The following is a 26,104-nucleotide window of genomic DNA, read 5'->3' as shown; positions in this document are numbered from 1 at the left end:
TGCCACCATGGAAGAACAAATAATGTACTAAATATGTAACATGAAAAATCTGTTGACTAATCATGGGAGTCAATTGATTGGAATGATTATTGGTATTTTTAGCTGAGGTTTATCATCAAAGAATAAAACAAAAAATAATTTGTTCTGGACTCCACAAATGATTGGAAGAAAGAAAATGATAGAGGTTCAACTATATCCTAAATCTTACAATCAAGAACTGTATTAAAAATATTTGACAGAAATATTTATTTATATATATAAAAAATATATTGCTCTGGAATTTTTAACTGATTCTTTTGGGTAAGAAAAGTTCTCTGGAAATAACCTGAAAGTGCTTCTGGGCAAGTCTGCCAAATCCAAGGTGGCAAGATCACTCTATGAAGTGTTTTAATTAGAACGTCTCACACAACTGGATGTCAGAGTATTGCTTTCAGGCTTGTGTCAACTGAACTGTGCCACTGAGTGTGCCAGTGGAAACTGGCAAGCTTGACAGTACTTGTAGATTTTCATCTGAAAACTCCAGAAAAAAACATCATGAAAGTGACTGAGTGAAACATTTCAGGCAGTCATATAGGGACACAATACTTTACCATGATATCTGAATACCAACTTTTGAACCTTGTTCTAAATAAAGATACATTTTACATATTTATGTTGCTAATGTATTATAATTCCCTTTAACCAATCTCACATGTATGAACAATGAGCTTTCTATTTTGTAGTAGATTCTATAGAGAAAATTGAATTATAAATTCAGAATATTGTGAATTCAGGGAGAAATGAAAATAAAATAAAAATAATGGTAAAGGTTCTCCTTGCACATATGTGCTAGTTGTTCCCAACTCTAAGGGCTGGTGTTCATCTCTGTTTCAAAGCCGAAGAACCAGCACTGTCCGAAGATGTCTCCGTGGTCATGTGGCAGGCATGACTAAATGCCAAAGGCACACGGAACGCTGTTACCTTTCCACCAAAAGTGGTCCCTGTTTTTCTACTTGCATTTTTTATGTGCTTTCAAGCTGCTAGGTTGGCAGAAGCTGGGACAAGTAACGGGAGCTCACCCTGTTATGTGGCACTAGGGATTCGAACTGCTGAACTGCTGACCTTTTGATCGACAAGCTGAAAGCTTTAAGGAACACTTCCTTAAAAACATGAATAAAAAGAACTATTACTGGAAAGGATTTTAAAAGCGATAAATGATTTTTTTAAAGTCCCATGGAGAACAGAGCAGGAGAATCATAATTCTCTCTGGTTGTATATCATAGGCATAAACTCTCCTCCACAAATCTAATATACATATTAATCCTCAAGTATACTATCTGTCAAAGACTATCCAATTCTCTTCCAATAGCACTTATCAAGGAATTAATTACATGTGTAAAATATGTAGCATATGAAAGGTGCTAATGATTAAAGATTCCAGAAGAATCCAGCTGGAAGCCATTTCATAACACTATGCATTTACAGTATTTCCTATATTCACAAACATTTGACATTAAATTTTATTGTACAAACTGGAAAAGATAATTACTTGCAATAATTTGAGCAATTTCTTTCCAATGAAATTAATAACAGGTTGTAAGTTTCTGTATGATTTCTTTTTTTAAAAAATATTTCTAATTGCATCTGGAATATTCACACCTTGGCTTCTAAAAAAAAATTACAAAAATTATAATTGTAAAACCCATCTGTGAGCATTATAACAATTAAAATTACTGTTATTCCATATATATAAATGAACAGGAAAAAGGTTCTAAATCATATCAAAGAAAAAACTTCAGTATGTCACTTAAGTGTGAAAACATGGTATCTCCCAATTATATAGTTTTATCCTAAGATCTAAAAATGAAACTTTATGCTTAGAGAGGCCATATGTCCAGCAATAAAATTATCATAGAAAACTATAGTATCTTTTAATGACAGATTTTAAATAAAAACCTTCAAACATTTTTAAAAAACCACACACAAAATACAACTATATTCCAATCATATTGTTCTGTTTTTGTGATTAGCAATGTTATATAGAGCAGAGAGAGAGACATTAAAAAAAAAGGAAACAGTAAATTCAAAAGCATGGGATAAGAAAAGTAAAAGGAAACTTAACTGATAATATTAATAACACTATATCTCACAATAACTTTCTAATCTTGCAAACCATCCTTGCTTCCACAAAATTCCTACACTGGTTCACACATTGCCTTTTTTTTCTTATTTTTTTCCACATTTTCCTTTTGAGGAACTCATGAAATTGATTCATAGGATTCTCAATTTCCCCTATTTCTTGGTCCATTCATTTTTTATATGTTTTATTTAAATCAATTGTCATTTACATTCTCAGTATGATCACATAAACTCAACAAGCTTTTTTCATAATAGTTGTCACTTTTGCATTCAGTCCACATTCATTCAATAGCCATTCATTCTTTACTGTATTGATTCTTTCTTTACCATATGTTTTAATTAGCACATTAATACACTTCATTCATCTATAAGTTTTTCCTAGCTTTACATGAAGCTTTACATTCATATAACAAAATAGAAAAATATATCTTTTTACCCACACAACCATTGTTGCTGTTTTTGATTAATATTCATTTTCTCAACAAACTACACAGTACTACGTATTATTTTTCTACCAGTATTTTTACCTCCTAAAATCTCTCCAACCATTTCTCCATTTTTGTTGAACACTCCACCAAAGTACACAAATTCCACACATATCTTTGTATGATTTCATACATATCTTATATTACAGTAGAAAACTGAATCCCTTAATTACCTCAATGGCAAGAAATACTTACCTGTAAGGCCAGCAGCTTCAGCAGACAAGAAAGCACTCCATGATAATAGGAAAAACAAGCCAGTTTCCAACATGGGGAACTCACACAGTTTTGTAAACTTTGTCAAGTGCTAAAGGAAAAATAAAGCTAAGGAAAAAGAGCAATTGTTTTAGTTTGTCAGACTTGATTTTGTAACATTAGGTACCAGTATGACAAGAACACATAAACTCAGCACTATTTTGAAGAAGTGAAGTAAAAATTAAGAGGGCCACTAATTTATCATAAATTCTCTTCAACAACTGATTGAGTTTATATAAATTACTGGAAATTCTTAATCATTGCTAATGCTGGTTGGAACAATTAGGGATGGCAGTTAAACATTTCTGACTGAGACCAGAGCTGTAATATTATTTGTATTAAGGCTTGTAGTCAGCTTTTCAGTGGATATGGTACATGAGAGTCATACTGTTAAGTGAGTGTTATGCCTATGTTCATGTATGGAACTAGATTCCATTGGGTTCTAATTAATTTAAATGCAATTATTTTTATTTATTTTATTTTATTTTATTTTTATACCGCCCTTCTCCAACAGGACTCAGGGCGTGGAACAGCTGAGATAAAACATAACATATAAAATTTAAAAGCAGTTTGAAAGACATTAAATAATTTCGGCCCTCAATTTAAAACAACTCAGTTAAGACCAATTTCAAATTAAAACCGAAAGGATGGGATCAAGCCAGCCCGGCTAGATGAAATAGATGTGTTTTCAGGGCCCAACGAAAAGTCCGGAGGTCTGGTATCGTGCGTATCTCTGGGGGTAGGTCATTCCAGAGGGCAGGTGCCGCCACAGAGAAGGCTCTCCCCCTGGGGGTCGCCAGCCAACATTGTCTGGCCGACGGCACCCAGCCGACTATAATTTTAAATTAATTATGATGATATTTTCCTATGCAGCCCACAACTGTTACATTATAATTTGGAGCCCCTTTTGTAGATGTTCTGGTGGCTTTGGATCTTTTAATATGATAGAGACATCAAACAGTGAATGTTTGATGTAATGTAGACCAATTCATATATCCATTGTCTGTGGAAAAATATAAATCCAATTGGTGCAATGCGAGTAAGTATTGTATGAGTCTTTTTCTTTCTCAGAATTCTGATTGCATGCAAAATTAAGACAAAACTCTTCTCATTTCTTGGAAAGATATTCTTGACCATGTCACAAAATTATTCATGCTGTGGATAATTTCATTTTGAATTTTAAGAAAAGAAATATTTTAGCTACAAAGGTCGCTTCGAGCTCATTCATTCTATTCTATTCTAAAATAACTTGCAGTGATAAATAATTTCCATTTCCAACAAGTTTATCCTTTTGACAGTCTACTGGAAAAACTTAATTAATTATGTTTGTATGAATATTTATTTCACATGCAGTTTCAAGGAAAGTATTCCTGGCTATGTTTATAACAGTTCATGCTTTGAAATAATTGACTATATCACTGATTTGGACAGATATAACTTTAATTTCCCCTCATTAGTTCTATTCATATAATTCCTAAATCTAGTTTAACTTTGCTTTACAATGTTTTCAGGTCATAGAAATAAATCTGTTGTAAAGTTAAATGGCAAACAGGATGATAAACTCAGAATGAGCTCCAGGATTATAATATTTCAAGCTCAAGAGAAGGTCATTGCTAGCTTAGTGGAGCCTATTTAGTGTTAAATTAAAAAGTAAAAATAGGCATATTAAGATTTTAGTAAATCAATGGAAGAAATATTACATACAGACATTTTATCTGGAGACAATAATTTCATTCCATTGTGTTATTTTCTGCAGTATGTTGCATATATTATTTAGGATCCTTCATGTTAACTCAGCTGATTGCCCAAGGCAATATGGCAAAGTGTAAAGTAAGCACTTTATATGAAGATACAATAATGTCACTGAGTATGTGGCCTGTTTGCTCTTTTGACTTTTGGCTCATGTTTAAATTAAAAATTAGTGCATTAACAACCCATAGAAACTTATCACACTTTTCTATGGCAGAGAGCCGAAAATCATGCCTCTGAAAATTGGCAGTTTTGCCACTCAATTTTAGTGGTACAGGCTGGAGATATTCAGAAGATTGTAAGAGCTTTCTGACATTTATTTGACTGTATTAATAAAATTGATCTATTCCAAGGTGAAGAAGCTTTGTAATTTAGTATGATCTGGTGGTCAATAAGGTACAATACTGAGTCAGTTCAGAGACATCTTATATTCAAGCTACCCAAAATATGTTTGGATTGTTTCTGCTGACTGAAGTGGGGTATCTATGCAACTGTTGTAGATGAAGATTAAACTTGATAGAAACCCCTTTCTATGATATGTACTAATTAAGGTTATTAAGTCTGGATTTTAAAAAGTGGCATGTATTATCCACTCTACAGTTACAAGGAATAATTATTTTTAATTCTTTCTATAGCGTGTTAAAATTCTCACTAGTGAATCACTTAGCAAGCTTCTGCATTTTTATTTAACAAAATAGCAGGGCCTTTGGCAATATGCAAACTATTGTAAAAAAAAACAACCTTTGTTATGAGAGTATATTTGGAAAGCTATGGATCTGGATATGTTTATGCTGATGCAGAGTTTGGGAGAATCTGGTTTTTGCCTCTGAAGCTTTGTTATACCTTCTTTTCTATATGTTTTTTAAACTTATATGATTCTTTCAAATACCTGTCAGATTTCCATGCTACTTCATCCAGCAAAGAAAGAATACAGGATGTGTGAAAGAAAGAACTTTTGCAAATGTCAGTTAAATTTCACAGCCTTACATTGTTTATTTAAACATAATTTACCCAAAGGCTGTGAAATATTTTCTAACCTCAGTGAACCTATCATTATATTTTTATTCTTATTTTTTTAAAAAAATCACTTTGTTTTTCAGGTGCTAATGACATAACCCAAAAATGTCAACCTCGAAAAAACAATATTCCTAAACTAGGATGGGGAAAAAAACCCATGTGTATTGGCATAAAAATGTTTTAATTTGTCTAATAGAGGATAAAGGCACAACCACTGTATTTTTGAGGGGACTTAAAAAAAAAGTTTCCAGAGGTGTTCTTGTTAGTATTTTGTGGCAAACAAGCAAACCATCATAGAGAGTTCTGTAGCTTTCCCTTTCCTGAATCACAGACCATGAATGAAGTGGACTGTGATCTGGGAAAGTGAAAGTGGTAATAAAGTCTTTATGGTGCTATCTATGTGATTCTTTATTGCTTTTTTAAAATAATGCAGTGAAGCTAGTGAGGCTGTATATTGACGTGGAAGACAGACAAAAGATCTTTTGCATTAGCAATTTATAGCATAAACCAGCCTTTGTTAATAGAGAAAGCTTTACACTACACAGTGATGTGTACAGTGATGTCTAGGTAATGCTGTAAATTGCTACTCTGGAGTAGCAATTTACTCCATAAAGGGAACACACGCTTTGTTCCTTGCTCACATTCCTCCAAGAACTGTCCTATCTTTGAGCATTTTATCTCCACAGGGGCAAAAACTGGTTACTTATAAATTGTTAACTCCTCTTTCTTTTATAGCAATAGCTCTTATTCTACACTGCTACAGAAAAGTGCCTCCTAGAAGAACTTTTTTTTTTGTTTACTCATTAAAACTCTTCTAAATTTAAAGCTCAAATTCAAGGCAAAATGTGTCATTCTTTTCCACAGGAGACATTCACTGACAAGCTGCCCTGAAAGAAAAGAGAAATATGAGCGCAAGGAAGAAAACCCAAAAAATGTAGGAACCTGTCTTGGTTTTATATACTCTAAATGTCTAGTTTGTTGCAGATGCTGAGTAAATATGTTAGTAAATATGTTACTAACATATTTACTTTAAGCCAGGGGTGTCAAACTTGCATCATCATGTTGTTGTCACATGACATATTGCAACTCCCCCCCTTCGCTAAATCGGGGGCTGTGGTGCATGGGTGAAATGCTCCCAGTTCGGACAGGATCGCCCGATCTGGTAGTGATGGAGACAGGTGGTTCAGAGAACTGGTAGCAAAAATCCCTGCCCCGCCATGCCCAGCTGAGCCGTGCGATCACCAGAGGCTTTTTAAGAAAATTTTAAAAGCATTTTTTCTACAACCTCTTCGGTCGAAAAAATGCTTTTAAAAGAAAAAAAAGCTTCTGATGATCGCACGGCTCAGCTGGGATCGTCAGAGGCTTTTAAAAGAAAAAAAGCCACTGCTGATCAGGCAACTCAGCTGGGATTATCAGAGGCTTTTAAAAGCATTTTTTTTACAACCTCTTCGGATGAAGAGGTTGTAGAAAAAATGGTTTTAAAAGAAAAAAAAGCCTCTGACGATCAGGCAACTCAGCTGGGATCGTCAGAGCCTTTTAAAAGCATTTTTTTTACAACCTCTTGGCGGAAGAGATTGTAGAAAAAATGGTTTTAAAAGTAAAAAAAAAAAAAAAGTTGGCCAGTCACATTATCCCCCCGCCCACCAAGCCAGGCCCACAGAACTGGTAGTAACAGATTTTAGATTTCACCACTGGTGTGGCGTGGCCAGTGTGTGATGCATCTAGCACACAGGCCGCAAGTTTGACACCCCTGCTTTAAACTATCCAGTCTTTTAACTATGGCTTGTACAAATTCCTGATATGGATACTGACTAAGTTATGTCATTAGAAGAAATAAATGAATGAATCATGTACAACTTAAGCAGGAAGATGGTTATAGAAGGCTATTTACCCTCATTTTCATTCTTTCCATCTGTTAATACTGCCAATGATCAGATTAACAAATTTGCATATGCATTCAAGCTCATCTGCAGTGCAACTTTTGACAGAAACGACTATAGAGCCAAAAGGATTATATATATGGCATCTCTAAAATCTTAAAACACAGAGTCTTATTAAATGTGAAACATGAAATGGTTGCATTTTACAGCACCTGATCTTCCAAACATAGTCTAGTTTAGTAACAAAGGATATTAGTGCAGTGACAATTGCATAGGCAGAGCCCATAGAAAAAGATCCAGCAAAGATCCCTAAAAAATTCCCCACCGACTGGAAGAAGGCAGCAGCATCAAAGGTGTTGGGATTCTCCTTGGGACTGTAAATTGATATTGAACTGAAATAAAAACAAAAGGGAGAGAAAAATAATGAATTTTCTCACATAGCAAAGACTCTAATATCATGAGCTTAAGGATGTACTTTACTAAAGTCTAGCAGTTACTCCTTGGGACTGCTATTTCATCCAAATGTTGTGACATAACAAAATGAGGTTTATTTTTCAAGGCAATATCATTTGCCACTTTCACATTTTGCCATTCTCTAAACATATGTCACAAAAAGCATTATTTTCAATCCTACTAGACTTTAAAACATGGTAGATATGTAAGAAATCTACAGATGAGCTAGATGCCTTTGAATTATTTATTGGCCATATGTCTTCTGAATGTTTATATGTTCACATACTCCTGATAAAAACATTAGTTTTATAGCTCACTCACACATGCACAGTAGAAATCATGGAGCATAAGCATAAAGTGATCTCATAAACTGTTACAGTTGTGTCATTCATAGCTTTACCCTTCATAAACCAAATTAGGAGTGTGTCAACAGCCACACAATATGAAGCCCCAGGGAAACACAAACCAAACATTTTTTTTCCAAAGCAAAGAAATAATTGTCTCTACCAGAGTTCCTTTTTTTATATTCAAGTCTTTGGCTTCTGACATCAAGATGATATCCTTATGAGAAATGAATGCTATGCCACAGTGGGAAGATCATCTGGTAAAAATATTTCAATTTCCTGTTCAATAGTAGAGATCACTGACATAGATTGTTAATAATACTGTCAGCTTGGCAATTTTTTTTTTATTATAATATTAAATGCAACTGCACCAAATTCTAATTAAGAATCTTTTCTTTCTTTCTGAGATCCTTTTATTTTAGTCCTTTTTACTGATGGATATGGAGTTTTTAGTACAGGATTTCCAAAACAATTTCTATTGCCATAAAGTACTTACTATCTTTAATATTAAATATTAGAAATTGTTTCAAATTGGATTTCAAAGAAATATCAATAACTATGCTGATGATATGGCTCTGATAGCAGAAAATGCAAAGGATTTGCAAGCTCTAGTAAGAAAAGTCAAGGAAGACAATGAAAAATGAAACTAAAATTAAACAAATTAAATGTAAAGAAGACACTGAATTCTAACTATGTGGAAAAGTCTACACAATTGTGGATTCATGCAAATATAATTCCCTAGATGCTACTCATCAATGAAACATGTATTTAATGAAATGGAGGACAGATTAATATAGTTTTGGTGGATTTTTTTTTAAAAAGAAAAGTACTGTTTGGATTCACATCAGTGTTTGCATATGTGCACTGCAGATACTATAAGAATTAACCTATAGTTTCCTCAGAGTACAAGAACAACCTTTTCATCTGATATACTCCCTAATTGGCTGTTTCCTATGGCTTCTCTCTGGCTGGTATGAGCCAGCAGAGGAGATATACTCTGAGTTTTTTTCAATAGTGCCATGTATTGGGACCCAGGAAGTCTGCCTTTTTTTCAGCATTCTGTATGCTCTCAAAGACCTGGTTCTTCTCCTAGGCTTGGGTTAGAATGAATGGAGACCTCCTGCTAAATGTGTTTTTATGTAATAGTAATGATGTTGGAAAGTCATCTAGTCAACTCCCTGCTCTTGGCAGAGGACCTAATATTTCTGATAAATGGCTGTTCAGTCTCTTCTTAAAAGCCTCCAGTGATGGGGCACCCACAACTTCTGAAGATAATTTGTTCTACTGGTTAATTGTTTTCATTCTTAGGAATTTTCTCTTTCGTTCTAGGTTGCTTCTCTCCTTGGTTAGTTTCCATCCATTGTTTCTTGTCTTGCCTACAGGTGCTTTGGTAAATAGTTGGCCTCTTCTTCCTTGTGGCAGCCCTTATTTTCACTAGACTAGATACACCCAGTTCCTGAAATTGTTCTTCATATGCTTCTAGGCCCCTAATAATTTTTGTTCTTCTCTGTACTCTTTCCAAAGTCTCAATATCTTTTTTGTATTGGGGTGACCAAACTGAATATAGTATTCTAAGTGTGGTCTTATCAATGCTATATAGAGAGGTAGATGTTTTTGTATCAAGAGTCTAGGATTCCTATTTTGTTTTGTATTGTGTTTTTACTGCTTACTATATTGTGACCTGCCCAGAGTTGGTTTGGAGTTAGGTGGTACCCAAACTGAAACAAACAAACAAACAAATAAATATTTAACTATCAGTCAAATTTAATCAAATTCAGCATGAGAGATATTCACTATTCCATCAAATTTTTATATATTTTTGTAATCAGGAGAACACCTGTAAGTCTTATAAACAAATTGCGTCTATTGCATCTATGATATGCAAAAGCCAGTTTGGTCAAGCAGTTAAAGTACCAGGTACAAGGCTGCCTCTCTAGGAATGAGAGTCATTGCCATCTGCTACCACATCTTCCTCTTGTTACCTTCCCAAATGAATAAATGTGGAAGTCAATTTGTCAGTGTCCATGAGCAAAAATTGAAGAAAGAAAGCAAAAATGGGCAATAGGTTTCTATGTCATTTATTATTGAGGGGATATTGAACAGCTGAGATTTGGCAGAGCATTATTTTCTAGATAATTATTTTCAACTATAATCTTCGTTGGTGCTGTTACAAAGCAACATATGCTCAAACGAACAGAAATCTAAAGAAAGTCACAATTGGTTCGTTGTGAATCCACCTATCTTTTGCATTTTTAAATAAGTTCATATGTAGTGGTTTAGTCTTATGAAACAAATATGAATGTTTAAAATAGCTTTACCCATTTTTTGAAAACATTTCCACCTGAAACAAGCAGGAGTCAGAAAATAAATAATAATAATAATAATAATAATAATAATAATAATAATAATAATAATAAAAATAATAATAATAATAATAATAATAATAATAATAATAATAATAATAATAATAATAATAATAATAATAATAATAATAATAATTTTATTTCTATACCACCCTTCTCCCGAAGGACTCAGGGCGATATACAGCCTATTTAAAAACACAGACAAAACAGCAATTAAAATTTAAAATAATTAAATAAATTTGGCTCAGATTTAAAACCCCCAAAAATTTAAATACCCCAATTTAAAACTATTATGTTGATAGTCCGGCCTGGTGGAACAACAGGGTCTTCAGTGCGCAGCGAAACACCCGGAGGTCGGAGATCTTACGTATTTCCGGGGGCAGTTTGTTCCACAGGGCTGGGGCTCCCACAGAGAAGGCCCTCCCCCTGGGTGTCGCCAGCCGACATAACTTGGCCGATGGCACCTGGAGGAGACCCTCTCTGTAGGAGCGAACTGGTCGGTGGGAGGCTATTGGTGGCAGAAGACGGTCTCGGAGGTACCCGGGTCCTATGCCATGGAGCGCTTTAAAGGTGGTAACCAACACCTTGAATCGCACCCGGAAGACCACTGGGAGCCAGTGCAGCTCGCGCAGGAGGGGTGTCACATGGGCGCAACTCGTAACCACCCGCGCGGCCGCATAAATAAATAAAGGCATGGCTGCTACAGTAAATTTGTGTTTCTAGCCACCCGAATAATGTTGTCCTACAGTATTTTGTGCTACAAAATAGTCTCTCAAAGCTTTTGTGTTTCCATCAATTTCTTCAGTGCCTGAACATTTCTTCTAAATTCCTCTTGGCGGTGTTTTTGAGTTTATTGGACTGCTGAAGCTGACAATACTAGCTCTGTTGTGCATCTTTCCTGCAGTCTGAAGCTTTCCAGGAGGCCCACATTTCCTTGTTTGAAAGGGTCATGTGAAGATTTCCACATGGATTTGAGAAGTCAGGGGATTTACTAGAAAGGGATTCTACAGCACAAGATAAACACCTCACTTCCATAATTTGAGCATTTCTGCCATCAGCTAGTCAGTAATTCTCACATTTTCCAAAGAGATTTAAGGAGAAAAATTGGAAATTAAATAAAATAATACACATGCATTAGAACTAGTCTTCATTGAATTATGAAAAGAGACTAATCAGACAAGCATGATTAATACTGGCTTAGTGTTTCAATAATATTTTCTAAAGTAGAAGTAAGTAATTCCCAACAAGTTAATAAAATATACAGGTAAAAAATTATTGTCTTTCAGATCTGCTTTTGACTATAGGCCAGAATGCAGCTGGAGACTACAGGCAACATTAGAAGCGCACTGAGAAGCCAGTGCAAGATTTTGCCAAAGACAATAAGGTAGGCCATCTAAATATGGTCATATTGCAATACCTAAGAATTGTTATAAAGCAGGAGTGTCCGGAGAGTATGGTAGAAAAGACAAGATGGATGTTGTGATAGTGCAATTGAAACTCTGCCTGCTTTTATATTTTTTTTCATATACCCTCTTGATCATCCCAGCAGACACCTGCATTATGAACAATCTAACTAAAAAAACTAAAGAAGTGCTTTTACCACTAGCTTTCCTGCCTACCTCTTATTCAGAGAATTCTGCTGCCAGAGTGCCTGCTGTGGACACAGCAGACAATTGTCAGCCTTCTCATCTATCTCAAATACATTAAATTCTTATACAGACCTCAGCAACAGCTCTCTTCTTAGGATAGGAAGGCAGCTGCCTCAGCCAGCCAAACTGGCTGTCATGTAAGGGAAGGGAAAATATTTTATCATTACTGCATTTCTACCACTCTGGAATGAAGAGACTATTGTGAGATTGTCTCATGTGCCAAAAGAACTTGACTGGCCTTAAGAACCACACCATGGTCCTTAATTTGGTGGATAGAAAGTGGTATTTGCAAAACTTAGTTTTCATTATTGATTATTTCAGTTGTTATTTCAGTTATTATTTGTATACTTGATGCATTTAATAGTTCTGGTGTTAAAGTTGTTGGTCTCAAAAATGTTTATATATATATAATATATAAAAATATATATGTGTGTATGTGTGTGTGTGTGTGTGTGTGTATTCATTCATTCATCATCATCATCATCATCATCATCATCATCATCATCATCATCTATATATCCACTGCAAGGTGAAGGCCTCTTCCACATATTTCCAACCAATAGTATCCTATGGTGGAAAATGTACATTATATTATGTCATGGATATAATAACATTTCAGTTTATGCAGGCAGATCTCCAAGTTTTCACTCAAATAACTTCATATAACAGAAGGACAGCAAAGCTGGTTGACATCCAGGAGAATCAGAACTCGGGGGAAAAAAAGAGAAGTCCCAACTTTCTATTCTACGCATTACTATTTTTAGGACTGTAAGAGGTGTGGATTGCTGTTATTGTATGTTACTAGTTTAAGTGTATAAAGAGTGTAAAGTAGACTGCAGTTTTTATTTTTTATAATTCACGATGGTCCTTAGAGTACACTTAACACCATATTTTATATTGTTAATTGGTATATCTATTTGGAAAGTTTTTTCATGACAGATTATAATAACAATGGCAGGCATATCACTCCTCTTTACCGAGAATTCCACACATCCTTAATCGTATTCAGTGATACAAATCACAAGATACTTGTTTGGCCTCTGTAGTCTCTTGTTTCTACAGCAGTAGCTACAATAATAAATTGATACATTTATACCATCAACGTATATTTTTAAATTTCTTAGAGAAGGAGGATGCTTGTGGGGAGCTAAAAGGTTGTTACGCAGCCACAGATAATTCGGAGACAATCAATGTTTCAAAATTGAGTAACTGTAATGAAATCGATACATTTTAACATGACATTGTGTTCCACTTTAGAAGTTTGATTTCCAACCAAAGCAAACCAACAATTTAGTTTCTCTCCCTCTCTCTCTCTCTCTCTCTCTATATATATATATTGAAACCTAAACTCAAGGAAAAAACTAATTGAAATTTAAATGCATAGTTCAAGCAACAGAAGAAGAAACAGAGTTCTCTAATGTTATAATAGATTTATAACTTAAGTGTTTATCATCCTAAAGTAGTGGACATTTGTAAAATGGTCCCTTATTATCGTTACCCATGTTACTTGTATTTATTTATTGCTTATTGGTTTGATTTATATGCCGCCCTTCTCCGGAGACTCAGGGCGGCTTACAATGTGTTAAGCAATAGCCTTCATACTTTTGTATATACCTGCTTAGTAGGGCTTTCAGCCCCCCCAAGTGGTGTTCTTTTTATACAAAGTCAGCTTATGGCCCCCACAATACGGGTCCTCATTTTACCTACCTCGGAAGGATGGAAGGCTGAGTCAACCTTGAGCCTGGTGAGATTTGAATTTGCAGTAATTGCAGGCAGCTGGCAGCTAAGTGCTACTTAACAGCACTTTAGTCCGCTGTGCCACCAAGGCTCCTATGTAGTATCCCAGAATAATATAATATTATGATTTACATCCCATCTCATTTACTACCTAGGATTCTTGCATCACATTCTTTAAGAGCTATTATTACAGCATCTTGTAAAGTTGCCAAAGGCCAAGGCAGTTTATTTTCATTGTAGGTTGTATTTTACTGAAGAAATATGGCAGTGAAAGTGTTCCTGCTGGGGTTAACTGTAGTTCAAGAGAGTTGACTTTGTTCTGAATCATGATGGGTAGGCATAAATAGTTTTTTCTCTTGTGAAGCAAAAATCCTGCTTAAACATCTTTCTGTCTGCTTTTGTTGAAGGTTTTAAATAGAAATGATTACCAACATCTATAACATCATACCCATGCCTAGTTGAGCCAAGAACATAGAGTGACATAAATTCTTAAGACATGATTTGTTTTCCAGGCATCTGGTCTTTGAATGTGCAGACAAATATCTTATTTTTAAAAGGTACATAGACATCTGAAACCCTGCAAATACAGATAGCTGTTTGAAGTTACAATTGCACTGGAAAAAGTGACTTACAACCAGTCCTTGTACTTAGGACTGTCACAGCATCCCCATGATCAAATGATCAAAATCCAAGTGCTTGGCAACTGGCATGTACTTACAACAGTTGCTGTGTCCTGGAGTCATGTGATCACCATTTTATAACCTTCCCAGTTGACTTCTGACAAGCAAAGTCAATGGCGGAAGTTGGATTTGCTCAACTCACTTAACAACCACTTAACTCACTTAACAACCACAATAACCATGACAAAAAGGTATGACTCATTTAATAGTCACCTTGTTTAGCAATGAAAAACCTTGTTTAATTAGGGATTGGATCAGCATTAAAGCATATATGAATTAATAACTGCTAGTTTGATCTCATGGCTGAATGTGCAGAAGTTAGAAAGACAGGATGAGAGGGTATGAGCAACTCTATCTGCATAATACAACCTTTTGGTTACTATTATTATTATTATTATACATTTTATCTTGCATCCATTCTAAAACCTTTATAGCCCTTTTCCTTTTACATGCAGAGTGGAAAGATTTTGTTACCCAAGATGCCAAAGACAAACCCAGAATTTTATTTTGTAGCTAATACAGTCATAACAGGAAGAAAAGCCAACCCAGGTCACAACTCACTAAGAACTGTCATGATGATGATCGATGTCATTGCAAATAGACATGAAAAGTGGAGCAAGATAGCAAAATTGCGTGCAGAGTTGCTCACTTTATCTTGTCTTTTTGTATGTGTACACATATAACATATAGACATACCAATGTTGAAACTTGTTTGTCAAAGAATAACTGACAAGATGGTGCTGAGATGGAAAAATGGGCCTAAGGTTATTAAACCACCCTATATTTGGTCAGCTATATATAAAGTTAAAAGATATTTGTTCTTAGTAAAGAAACCAGACTATTTTATTCAAAATGATTGGCATTGCCTGCATGATGTACTATTCTAACAGTCTTCCTGCCTTCATGAATGTTAGTTCCACTTCTTCAGTTCTATAATATATGGTTGCAGCTGTTGCCATGGCAATTCATTTTTTTTCCTGAAGTGTTGAACTGAAGACATAAAAACCAGCTGCTATCACAAGAATGTAGATTATGTTCTTATTTCTAGCATGAATGAAAAAATGGATGCCTGATTTGGCCTCTATATAATAGCAAAATAGCAGAATGGAGGGCAATATATTTGTGATGGATATTCAGATTCAAAGCATAAGTCAGCAATTAAAATGGGGTGGATGCTTTACTGCCTCTTGCAAATTATCCTTCTGAAATATTACGCCAAATATCTTTGCTGTATTTTTATTCAGTTCTTCAAATCATTAAATACTTTTCATTACTTATAACTGCAGAAATTAAAATGATTCAGAACCAAGAATACCTCCCTTGTAAGGAAAGGCTGCAATATGTTGAATGTACGTGATGAGAAGGTGATTTAAGAAAATGGTCAAGCAATATTTTTATTTCACCATAGTCTATCATTGATTAAGCCAACATCTGAGGATTAAGGACAGAGGAAAGGAAACATGTCTTTGTATTTCACTCTGACAATATTTACTTACCAATATGAACACATTTTAAAAGAGAATTCAACTAATTTAGGAAATATAAAACTAATAGGATCTACTAGGTTGACTGCAGTATTCATTGGACAGTTAGATTTTGATTTTGCAGGCAGCATTGTTAACCCTGGTTCATGACATGGTATAAGCAATAAAGGAAATCATTTTTTTCCTAAATCAATGTTTACTCTGACATAATTTTTTAAAAACACCTAAGGAGTTGGATTATTTTATCTTTCCTTTCTATAGATTTGCAATCGCAAAACATAATATCTATTAATTCTGGTCCCAATTTTGATCACTACCCAAGGACTATCTGTACTGTATATAAACAGGGAGCAAACTCCACACTTACCCCAATGATGCTATCTAGTTGGGGAATGAAATGTTTTCAAACAAACCACCTCAAATGAAATGAGCTCAAACATCACCAAGGACTCCATAGTTCAACTTTGAGTTATATATATTCTCTCCTATTAAATAGATGCTCTCTGACTGTTTGGGTTTTGGAAGTATCCAGCAACTTATCAGACCTAGTTGTAAACAGAGATTTACAGTCCTTTACTGTGTATTTTCCTCACTGGCCCCATTAAGACACTGCATCAATATGATATTGGTGGAAGAACAATGAATAAAGACCAAAAACTGTATATTTATGCATGTGCAATCTCTTCAGTCAAAAAGAATAGCAAGCCTTTGTGAATATTAATTCTAGGAACTATTATTAAAGGGCTCACTGGGGAAGACTACTTAAACTAGTATAAAATCCATCAATTTTCTATTGGCCAAAAGTAATGTGCAGTACAGTTAATTCCACATAAAATTACCTTAGTCTTAGAAAGACTTCCAAATTATGAAAGAAAGGTTATTTGGAGGAGCAAAACAAAGTGTGAAAATACATGAACACAAGAGAAGAAATGGGGAAAAGGGGATCCTATTTGCAAATAACCTGTTAAACCAGCACTCTCAGCAGAAAGCTTTAAAAGAAGAAAACTTTGATGCCAACATGATTTGTGGTACTAAAACATTGCTAAATAATTGACTTTTTGAGGTAAACCATAAGCCTTACAAAGTAGCATTCCTAATTCTCAAATCTACAATTTCATTTTTGTCCTTCTATGTGTGAATATAGACCCATGCTTTGATTTAATTCAGTAAGTCACGGCAACTGTATACATTCTGGTTGACTCAAGGTAAATTATATTTTCATAGAACCCTGAGGACAAACTCTGTGATAAGACTCACTGAAATCCATCTTTATTTAACAAGCAAGTAATCCAGTAACATATGGCTTGCATTTAGATTGTATTTTGAGTTGTAATTTGATCTATCCATAAAGTTTAACATAATTAAGCTATAGTGTAATGATAGTTTAGAAATTAATTTTGCACAGCCACCAATAATGGCCCAACAAATATGGCTACATAATAACTTAGAGAACAGATTTAAACTTGACTGAATACTTTGTCCTCCCATATGAAAATAGAAAAAGCTTTAAAGAAGGAATTCAATAAATTATCTAAATTTCAATTTAGTCCAGATGGACAGGAGAAGATAAGGACAATAACATGAGACTTCCATTTTATTTTTGATACTTACACTAGAAGGGAGTGATAGAATATAATTGTAAAATTATGTAATTGTATCATATAACAATATCATAGAATTCCAGTAATTTACGTGGTCATATTTTCTGACCTACTCTTTGTAGAAGGGCTGATCCCTCCCTTGACCCAAAACATACATAAATGAAATTGTTTGATAGTATTTTTGAAATGTCAAACTTGGAAGTGAAATACGCTCATTTAGTTGAGATCACAAGTTGAATGTAAAATTATAGACTGTTATATTTGTATATTTTCATAAAAATAAATAACATGATTCAAAAGTCTTAAGTTTAGTTATAGTCCAAATGTGGCTCATATTGCTACATTAACCATAGACAAAAATTATTCTGCTCTTTTATCTTAGCTGATATTTTTAAACCTGTCACCATTATCTTTTTTGTTGCCTTTTCCATAGCCTTCTCTTTCTCAAAACACACTAGAAATAAGTAAAGAATTATTAGCCCAGCATGTTTTTTCCACAATGGCAAATATCTATGGGGAATCCGCAAAATGCCATGATGGTATTAGATAAGTAACAGATAATAGCCTGGTGTTCTTGGAGAATAACTGATATTAGAAGCACTTTGCTTCTAATCTTGGAATTTACTCCATTAATTTATTTAGCTACTATGAAACTATCCCAAGGGTGGTGTTTTTTTCGCAAGAGGCAGTTGGACTTTCTGGTTTTCTTTGGAGACGTTTTGCTTCTCATCTAAGAAGCTCCTCCAGCTCTCTGCAGAGCTGAAGAGCAGAGCTGAAGAAGCTTCTTGGATGAGAAGCGAAATGTCTTCAAAGAAAAACCAGAAAGTCCAGTTGCCTCTTGGAAAAAAAAACACCTTTGAAACAACCATGACCTGGATGACTGAGAATCTCCATAGACATTTACAATGAAACTACTTAATTTCATGAACATCATAGCAATTTGAACAAATTAGAAAGCACTACTTCATGCTTATCTTGAATGTATCCTGATGATCTAGTCCAGTGATGGCTAACCTTTTCCGGACTCAGTGCCCAAAGTGTGTGTGCATGCATGTGAATGTGCGCACATGCGTCCAATCCCCCAAAATGCAATGCACGTGTGGCCCCGTTGCATGCATCCCACCCTCCTGCACATGCGTACGTGGCCCCCCACATTTCCCCCACCCCCGCACATGCATGGCCGAGACCTAAAGACCGGGAGGTGCATGTGCGGGTGGAATGGAGCTGAACTGGGACGATGGCTTGCGTGACCTCAGAGTGGGTGCTGCGTGCTGCCTCTGGCACACGTGCCATAGGTTCGCCATCACAGATCTAGTCACTAAATGATTCTATAATTCTAGACTAAATCTTTGGAATCCAGATTGGGTATCAATTGATCTTTCTTTTATGGGAAACACACCTTTCATACCTGATTGAATGTACACCATGGAATCATTTAGAGGATATTGCAAAATTTCCATTCCCACCCCAGTCCAGGGGAAGGACACTGCAAAATCCCCATTCCCTCCCCACTCCTGGGGGAAGTATATTCCAAAATCTCCATTCCCATCCCACTCTGGGGCCAGCCAAAGATGGTATTTGCCAGTTCTCCAAACTGCTCAAAATTTCCACTACAGGTTCTCCAGAACCTGTTAGAACCTGCTGGATTTCACCCCTGCCCTGAGCCACCATAAGATAAAGGACTGTTCCTGTCCAAAATTAGAAATTAGGGAAAATTCACAGAATGCAGTAATACTGCATGATTAAAATATCATTATTGTAGAATTCCTCAACTGCTATATTAAAATTCTCTTACTCATTTATGATGATGTGATCATCTAACAGAGAAAGGAAGCAATATATGATTTTCTTATCAGCCTAACTTTTGGGGTTATTATATTCTTGAGATAATGCTGTTACAATCACAATTTTAGACACTTGCAAGTTGGTGGAACTGTTTTTCGTTAATAATATTAACAGATACATTATGAAAAAAGGTTCTGTAGCTATTATGAAAGGTAAATAAGTTTTTGAACACAGGAGAAAAAAAGGTAAAGGATTTCCTGACGATTTTACTCTGCTAATTGTAGCCAATTTTAAGGGATGCTCATCTCCGTTTCTTTAAGCCATTGAGCCAGCACTGTCCAAAGATGTTTCCATGGGTGAAATATTGTATATGTTGTTTGTAATGTTAAAGTAATAAAAAATTATTAAAAAAAAAAGATGTTTCCATGATCATGTGGCCAGCATGACATTATGCTGCAGTGCAAAATGTATGGCAAAACACGGAATGCTGTTACCCTCCTCCCAAAGTGGTACTTATTTATCTACTTGCATTTACATACTTTCAAACAGCTAGGTTGGCAGGAGCCAAATCAAATGATGGGAGCTCACTCTGTCATGCAGTGGTAGGAGTTGAACCACCAGAGTATAGACCTTCTCTTTTAAGCCACTGAGCTTAAACATAGATAAGCAGCAAAATGATCCTAGCTTGTATAATGTATATGAATTGCATCCTTTTGTTCTTGCTCATGGCAGCATTAATAATTTAGCCCTAACTATATGTGTAATCAACATCTGTATCTATCTTTTGTCTCATATTTTAAAAATGCAAAATAATGATAATTGTTTGAAAGTTTACTACTCTTCAGTTTATATAAGACAAAAGTCTCCAGAATAAGGAGCAAGGAAATGTGAATTGCCTTGTAATGGAAAGACTAAGAACCCTTCCAAGTAACTACCATATCATTATACAAATCTGTCTTACTACAAAGAAACATTATTTAAGTTAGTATTGCATTGTCCATATCATTTGTTACCATTGTGGCATGTTATTACATATCATCTGTTTCTATATAGGGAAACAGCAGGACATTTACTGATTGTACCAAACAATCAGTGATTATTGTTTGACTAGTTCAATGCACAATTGACCTTGCTTTCCACCCCCAGATCTCTTCTGTGTTTCATCTCTCTCTCTCTTTCTCTCTCATTATTTATGTTACTATTTTAAAAAATATTTTAAATTGTTGCTCATAAATTACTAGAAGAATTTGAAAATTGAGAAGCAAATAAATTACAATATCAGAGAAAAAACTTGCTGTAGTTAGCTTCTCTCTCAATCCGTCACTTTGTGTAATATAATTAACACAATCTATTTGATTTGTGGTGAGGTCCAGCCATCAAAAAGTGTTACTGAATGAGATTCTAAGAGAATGAACTCACTGGACATAACTTACAGAAATATCATCAAAGGAAAAAGAAGGAAAAAAGCATTGTGAAATGTTGGATGTATGAATGAGGCTATGTAGCTTTCTGAAGAAATATTGGATTTGCAGCATAGAAAGAAATAGGAGAGAATAGACAAATGTAACATTCTTCTTTATCTTCTTAACAAGAAAACCTGCTCCACAAGGAATCAAAGATTGCATAAAATGGTTTTATCTTTAAGAAAAATGGTTTTGGTTTCATTAGCTTTTAGAGGTTCTTAAATTTGTGTTTTAAGGAAAATGATGTTTTTAGATAAATAACAGTGTTGTTCTTTTGTCAGTACACTAAGAAGAAAGATAATTTTCACGCATTCTCTTTCCTCTCTGTAGCTCCAGGGAGGTTGTTGATAGATATGGTACTTCAGGGAAAACACTGGAAAACATTACTCCCTGTTCTGCTGTTCGAATCCCCCATTAAATCAAAATCTCCCATATTTTTAGAAACCCTTTCTTATACATTATTTATTTTGCAATAAAGGAATCCTACAGGATCACAACATTTGAATATTTACACACAGTTTGTTGGGTAACCAAATAATCCATGGATGATATTGTACAAAATCAGGAGTGGTGACCAATGAAGAAAATCAAATTAAAAATGGCTTGTCCAGTGGAGATCCTCTGATAATCAGGTCCACTTGAAAAGAAAATTTTATTCCTCAGATTTGGATCCTTCTGAATTTGCAAAGCACCTACACTTCTGAAACTTCCCTGCTGACCCTATATACTTTTTAGAAGCACTAGCTGTAATCACCATCAAAACACTGTCCATTTAGTTTTAGCTTTGGAATATTTATACTGGCACTTGATTGGCAAGAAGTTGAAAGAATACATTCTGATTTCAAATTCTCAGCTGGAGGTTAGTTTTAGCTTCTATATAAATCTTTGCTATTTAAATGCACCCACTTGATATAAAGGTTATTGAGTGAGTTTGTGAAGAATTCTACAAGGTCCTTTAATTTGACAACTTCCTTTTTTATCAGTAGGTTAGAAGCAGAATGTAGGAAAATTACCATTTTACAGAAATGGGAATAAAAGCATGAAGCATTTAAGTCTATTTGTAAAGGGAAAATCTATAACAAAAATTACATCTATGACATTAAAATATGACTTGGAATTATAACCTGACAAAAGAAGTAACACTTTTATTCTATTGATAATTATGTAGCAACATTCCTGCTGAATTGGATGATCTTATTTCAAACTTTAAATTGTCATGCTTTAAAGATATATACAAAGGAATATTTGTTTTAAGTAGACAGCAAATTCATTTCTTTCTTTTTCTTTTTTCAAAACTCATTTGAGCATTTCCACAGCAGGTCTTAAGTAACAATTGTTTTGTTTTGTTAAAATTAATTAATAAATATAAAACAAACTAAAAATCTTGATTGATTTGAGCATCTGATCAGATAAAATCCATTATTTAAGAGAGGAGGACTAAGGCTCAGTGGTAAATCTTTTAAGTTTTTGTTATTGAAATACCAAGTTAGATTTTCAGCAACAATTTCAGTTAAGATGCACTTTAAAAGATATGAATCACAAGAATTTGTACTTGATTCATATAGTTTTGCCTTTTATACATTTTAATTTTACATATTTTCTATTATGGAACTGCTACACATTAACTGTTATTTTTAAAAATAATGACTTTGGAGAAAAACTGCTTTCCCAAACTGAAGCATGTAAATTTGGAGAGAGAGAGAGAGAGAGAGAGAGAGAGAGAGAGAGAGAGAGAGAGAGAGAGAGAGAGAGAGAGAGAGAGAGAGAGACTGAGACTTTGATTTTCTAAACTGTATTGTTTAAATGAAAATTTATGCTAGTAATAGAACAGATAGTTTGGGCCATTTAAGAGAGGACACTATTTAAACTGTCACTAGTGGTGAAAAAGTATGGTGTAAAATGAATCAATTTGATGTAGTGGTTGAGGCAGTGGTGAAATTCAAATTTTTTTACTACCGGTTCTGTGGGCGTGGGTTGGTGGGCATGGGGTGGCTTGGTGGGCGCGGCTTGGTAGGCATGGCAGGGAAAGGATACTGCAAAATCTTTATTCCGTCCCCACTGCTGGGGGAAGGATATTGCAAAATCTCAATTCCCTCCTTACTCTGGGGCAAGCCAGAGGTGATATTTGTCGGTTCTCTGAACTACTCAAAATTTCCGCTACTGGTTCTCCAGAACCTGTCAGAACCTGCTGGATTTTAGCCCTGGGTTAAGGCATCCGGCTAGAAACTGGGAAATCATAGGTTCTAGTCCCACCTTAAACCTAAAGTCAGCTAGATGATCTTGAGCCAGTAACTTTCTGTCAGGCCTAGGGTGGAGGCAGTGGCAAACCACTTTTGAAAAACTTTGCCAAGAAAACTGCAGGGATTTGTTTAAGCAGTCTTTGATAACTGGACAGAACTGAATTAAAAAAAAGTAGTGCAATGATAAAAGTCTTTGTGCAGGAGATCATATTTGCAAAAACCATAACATCAAAGATCATTGAAAATGCTTTAAGATCTCAATATTTTTCAAAAGCAAAGTGTTAGATTGGCGCAAGGCAGCAGGCGAGAGTCGTTAGTGAATTCAGCACTTTTTTATTTCCAGCAAAATGTGACTGCACTCTGCCGGCTGGGCTGCCGGAGCTCGCCTTTTAAGGAGCTCCAGGCAGACCAGCCAGCCAATGACAGCAGGTTAAATCTCCCATGGCCCGGACAGCCAATCAGTGGTGAGCATGAAACCTTATGTAGATTCTAGCCAATCCGTACATAACAGCCCTCCCCTCCTAGAATTAAAGGTGTCCAATCCCCTGCCTACATATGTGACTCTAGGTAGGCGGGGCGCGCCGGCTTTCTACTGGACCTGTGCAGTTCACTTGTCCCAGGATCTTGGCTGCAGCGGTCGAGTCTGGTGTTCTTCCGGCTGCCTGGGAAGGAATCTTCTGGAGCTCCTTGACCCGTGAGTCGAGTTCTGTCCTGGTTCCTTCAGCTTCCGAGACTGTCGCTTTCCGCTGGATGCCCTCGATCCCACAGAAATGGTTGCGGCTTTGGTTGGCGAGTAGTCCCCCTGTTGGGCCACTGGGTAGGCCTGGTTCCTGCTTGTCTGCTTCCTGGCCGGTGATTGAGAGTGCTCTTCGGCGTGGAGACCTCAGGTTCTGCGATTGTTGTTCTGGTCCTCTGGTCGCAGTCCAGTTGCCCTGGTTCCTCAGCTTGGTGTCCCTCAGGCAGTGTCTGAGTTGGTCGATATGCCTCCTCCAGATCCGCCCGTCCTCCAGGTCAATGCGATATGACTTGGGGCCAGTGACAGCCACGACTCGGCCCGCCAGCCAGGTCGGGTACCCCACATAGTTGTGTGCGAATACCCGGTCCTGTATGTTGAATGCCCGCGTGGGCGGTGCGGAGTCCAGGGGGGGTCTCAGGAAGGTAGTCCGGGTGGTATCGGTCAAGTTGCGACCTCAGCCTTCTTCCCATCAGCAACTCCGCTGGGTTCTTGTTGGTGGTTGCATGGGGGGTGATGTGTTGAGCGAGGAGGAATTGGTTGACTTTTTCCTGCCAATTCCCTGGGCCCATTCGGGTGAGGGTTTCCTTGGTTAGTCTCACCATTTGCTCGGCCTGCCTGTTGTTGCTGGGTGGAAGGGAGAGATGAGTACGTGCTGGATCTGTTGCTCTGCGAGGAATGCCTCCATGGTCTTGGCTGTCAGTTGTGGGCCGTTATCAGAAACCAGGATGTCGGGTAGACCGTGGGTGGCAAACAGCCATCAGAGAGCTCGGATGGTGGCTTCTGTCATGGTTGTCTGCATGATGATCACTTCTAGCCACTTGGAGTATGCGTCCATGACAATCAGGAACGTCTGTCCTCCTACTGGCCCTGCAAAGTCAATATGTATGCAGGAGCAGGGCCCCTTGGCCGCTTCCCATTCATGAGTGGGTGCCCATGGTGGCACTGGTCATGTCCCCTGGGAAGGTTTGCAGGTGGCCACCCACTCGGTAATGTCCTTGTCCATCTGGGGCCACCAGATGTAGGTCCGGGCTAACGCCTTCATCCTCACGATCCCAGGGTGTTCCACATGCAGGGCGTCCATGGTGTGCCTCCGAAGCTTTTGGGGAACGACAACCCTTTCTCCCCACAGCAAACCTTAATGGTTGACAGTTTGGTTTGCTTGCTGTGGTAACTCTTGAACTCCTTCCCCAGGTTCTTCTCCTCCCCCAGGCCAGGGGTTTGAACCATTCTCCTCCCAGCAGTGATGGCCAGTGGCTGCCAACGACCGTGAGTGGCAGCCGGCCCTGGAACTCGTGGAACGTTACTTTGACCTCCATTCTGCCTAGTACCTCTATCCGGTTCCCTTGATAGTCATTCAGGCGGACATTTGGCGGCTTCAGGAACTTCCGGCTTGTGGCTGCGTTCAACTTCTTGATTGTTTGCCAGGATACTATTGTAAAATATGACCCTGTGTCCAGCTTCATTTTGCATGGTTCCCCTTCAATGGTCACAACTGCGTGGTATTTCTCCTGCTCATATGCATCTGTGTGTCCCACGGTTGTGTGATGGATTTCTCTGGGAGCTTGATATTGGTCCTTTCTTCATCTGCTCCATTGTTGGCTGGCTCTACGGTTCCCTGGTCTTCCTGACGGGGCTACAGGCTTTGTCTGGAAGGGAATGGGTTAGGGCGCTTTGCAGGCTTCAGCACTGTGGCCATTTCTTTGGCATCGGGGGCATGTTGCATCCCAGAAACAGCAAGCCGCCCTTGTGTGGAAACCCATGCAGCCCAGGCAACATGGCTGCCTGCTCTCTGTGTCTCTGGGGTTCTGCTGCTTTTCTGGGTACATGCGGTGGATGGTGTCGTCTGTATTGTCCCAGTCATCATCGTACTCAGGGACTTCGGTTGACCAGTCGGGCTCCCGGTATGTCTGGTGCACCCCGCTGGTCTTCCTTACATTTGCCGCCGAGTTGTCTGATGATTCTGCAGCCCTGGCCTCCTCGACAATGTCCTTGAATGAGACCTCTCTCCTTATCAATAGTTTCTTTTGTAGAGCGAGGTCTCTCATCCCCAGGATGATCCGGTCCTTCA

The 26,104-nt window shown here is 36.8% G+C and overlaps 1 protein-coding gene across 1 annotated transcript in view; it reads right to left on the bottom strand.

Annotated features, from left to right (window-relative positions):
- Positions 1–26,104, bottom strand: part of SLC9A9 (solute carrier family 9 member A9) — a 232,268-nt gene that overhangs the window by 133,743 nt on the left and 72,421 nt on the right. The window contains exons 8-9 of the mRNA XM_034439299.3: positions 7,755–7,893; positions 2,799–2,904 (exon numbers count right to left, since the gene is read on the bottom strand). Coding sequence (XP_034295190.1) covers positions 2,799–2,904; positions 7,755–7,893 — 245 coding nt within the window. The remainder of the gene's footprint in view (positions 1–2,798; positions 2,905–7,754; positions 7,894–26,104) is intronic.

Source organism: Pantherophis guttatus, chromosome 6 (genome assembly GCF_059756535.1).
Source record: "Pantherophis guttatus breed Tessera chromosome 6, ASM5975653v1, whole genome shotgun sequence".
NCBI lineage: Eukaryota > Metazoa > Chordata > Lepidosauria > Squamata > Colubridae > Pantherophis > Pantherophis guttatus.
The sequence above is the reverse complement of the archived record's forward strand: the minus strand, read 5'-3'. Positions and strand labels throughout refer to the sequence as shown.